Source organism: Populus euphratica, unplaced genomic scaffold, assembly GCF_000495115.2.
Source record: "Populus euphratica unplaced genomic scaffold, PopEup_1.0 scaffold409.1, whole genome shotgun sequence".
Lineage (NCBI taxonomy): Eukaryota > Viridiplantae > Streptophyta > Magnoliopsida > Malpighiales > Salicaceae > Populus > Populus euphratica.
Genome location: NW_011500299.1, coordinates 12,886 through 15,788, shown reverse-complemented (window position 1 = coordinate 15,788; position 2,903 = coordinate 12,886). Strand labels below are relative to the sequence as shown.

The 2,903-nt window shown below is 33.1% G+C and overlaps 1 protein-coding gene across 3 annotated transcripts in view; it reads left to right on the top strand.

The window, feature by feature from the left end:
- Positions 1–1,798, top strand: part of LOC105113329 (protein LONGIFOLIA 1-like) — a 6,669-nt gene extending 4,871 nt beyond the window's left edge. For all 3 annotated transcript variants that reach the window (XM_011009472.1, XM_011009471.1, XM_011009470.1), the window contains one exon: positions 722–1,798. In XM_011009472.1, coding sequence (XP_011007774.1) covers positions 722–1,554 — 833 coding nt within the window. In that variant the 3' untranslated portion in view covers positions 1,555–1,798. The remainder of the gene's footprint in view (positions 1–721) is intronic.
- Positions 1,799–2,903: the final 1,105 nt, after the last annotated feature.

The following is a 2,903-nucleotide window of genomic DNA, read 5'->3' as shown; positions in this document are numbered from 1 at the left end:
CGCCCCCCCCCCCCTCAATTTAACCACATGTTTATCTGGTCTAGTATCTTTGAAACCATGTATTTGTGGGGATAGATTCTCAACTTGCTACATGTAGTTTTTATCTGGCCTCAAGTTTTTTAGGTTTCGCTATTGGCTTCTAAAAAACCCATGTAGCATCTGTGTCTATATTCTTTGCAACATATTCAGGAAATATATCAGGCAGTGAGGGAATAGCTGCTTATATTTATACAGTCAATGATTGAAGTTTTTGAGATTTTCAGGCAGTTGAACAGTTTCGTTAAAAAGTACTCATTGGACCTGTTATTAATAAAAAAGAAACTACGATGTTGCAAAGAAGAAAAAAAGGACAAACAGTTTCCTCATCATCATGTTCAAGTTGTCATTTTACTTTCATTACTTTCATTACTTTCATTCTGCTTTATCCCAACAGCTGGTCAACAGACTCTGAGAGAAGTTCTACAAAAAGAATGTTTGCCATTGCTACATATTCTGTTTAATCTTGTTTGTTTAGAATAGGTTGGATATATTAGTTGTAACTGGAGAGTTATGTTTGATCCATGGGTTATCGTTCTAGTATGATTCTGGGTTTCGATACCTGGCCTAGGGCCTACTTTGTGTTATAATATATATGGAGTACGTGGTAGCTAAAGGTATAGAACAGAACATAAAACAATGACACCTTTTGTTACCGCTTATTATTTTTTATTTATCATTGCAGGAGATGTCCCCAAAGATTTCCATTACCAACAGAGTGAAGATCAGTGGAATCCTGCAGACAACTTGTTGTCTAACAGTGTGGCTTCTGGCCTCTCCTCAGATATCAATCGCAAGAAATTACAAAAAATTGAGAATTTGGTACAAAAGCTTAGACAATTGAACTCCACTCACGATGAATCCAGCACAGATTACATAGCATCACTTTGTGAGAACACAAATCCTGACCACAGATACATTTCAGAGATTTTGTTAGCGTCTGGCCTTCTACTTAGAGACCTTAGTTCTGGCCTGTCAACATTTCAACTCCACCCATCAGGTCACCCCATTAACCCTGAGTTATTCTTTGTATTGGAGCAAACCAAGGCCAGCAATAAGGTTTCAAATGAAGAATGCAGCCCCGGAAAGTCCTTCCATTCAAAGCCAAACCCAGAGAAGTTTCATCGGAAGCTCATATTTGATGCTGTTAATGAGATTCTTGTCAAAAAGTTGGCATTAGTGGAGCCCTCTCCTGAGCCATGGTTGAAGTCTGATAAGCTAGCGAAGAAGACCCTCAGTGCTCAAAAGCTTCTGAAAGAATTATGTTCAGAGATGGAGCACCTTCTAGTCAAGAAATCAGAATGCAGCTTAGAGGAGGATGGTTTGAAAAGCATTTTGTGCTATGATGTGATGCATCGGTCAGAGAGCTGGATAGATTTCCATAGTGAGACTTCTGGCGTGGTGTTAGATGTTGAGCGTTTGGTCTTCAAGGATTTAGTTGATGAGATTGTGATTGGTGAGGCAGCTGGTAGACGAACCAAGCCTGGAAGAAGCCGTCGGCAGCTTTTTGGGAAGTAAGCAGCTAGCGATCTGCAAAATAGTCTTCTAATTATTCTTTTAGTTTTTTTCCCCTTTAATGTTCTCCTCTCTTTTCTCATTGTGAGTTACATATACATATTTATATTTTTTCCGTTGTTCAAAGCAAATAATTTGTGGCTAAGCACTGCAATTATATGCTGGATTGTAAAGAAATTAACTCTTCAGATTATTTCACCACATTAATAAGAAAAAATAAACCCAACTTTTGGTCTGTGCTTTTAAATACACTCTAGACTTGATTCATGGGTGGGAGTCACTTTCAAGAGCAAGAGCTAAATTACGATGGTACAATAGGGTAAATACACAAGTGCTTTTAAATTGGGTTGTCAAACTTGTTAAAGAGTTTTTAGTTTCCGAGTTGCGATGAGGCTAGAAGTGCATATATTTGATTTATAGGCGGGTAAGAAAATTAAAATCCCAGGGGGGATATTTAAGGTATCTCAGGTCTTAAATATCAGAACTTATTGATTATTATATAGGCAAGCTATTCAAATTTTATTTTAATATATATATATATATATATATATATATATATATATATATATATATCTCGAGAGGTCTCTCTATTATAAAGACTTGAAAATAATTTTTTTTTTTAAATTAAGAAAAATAAGTATTACTTTTTATTAATTTTTTGGATAATAATTAGTTATGAGTTATTTATTTGAAAGTACTATACGATACGTGAATAATAAAATATTTATTTTTTAAAAGAGATTTTTTTTAAAAAATAGATTTTAGCATGTCATTTTTTTTAAACCTTTTAACAAGAGTCAAATTTGATACATTTTAAAAATAAATTATAAAACCTAAAAATAGATGCATGTTATATAAAAAATATTTTTAATTTTTTTTATGAATGCCAACATTAAAAATCTAAAAGTACATCAATAATTAAAAGGAATGTCTAAATCTCAAAATGGATAAAATGATATATTTTTTTATTTTTTTATGTGTGAGAAGCTTTGACCAAATGTAATAATAATAATAATAATAAAATAATAAAATAATAACTTTATGGTATTTTTTTAGGCTAGAAACTAACCTGCAACAAGCCCATACTTGTAAAATCCCAAATAAAAAAGTAAGAGAAAACAATGTTAAGTCCTTCTCAAGACTAGAAGAGAAACCAAAGTAACTAAACACACTTCACTTCTTTTTGTTTATTGTAGATTGTGTGAGAACATATCATAACAAAAAAGGGCAACCTCTTTCTCATGCTTTGGTATACTGTCTTTCAAATCACAACGTGCATGCTTTATACCATAATAAGCAAGCACAAGCAAAAAAAAGGTGCTTGAAGTTTTTTTTGTTAAAAAAACCTTGGG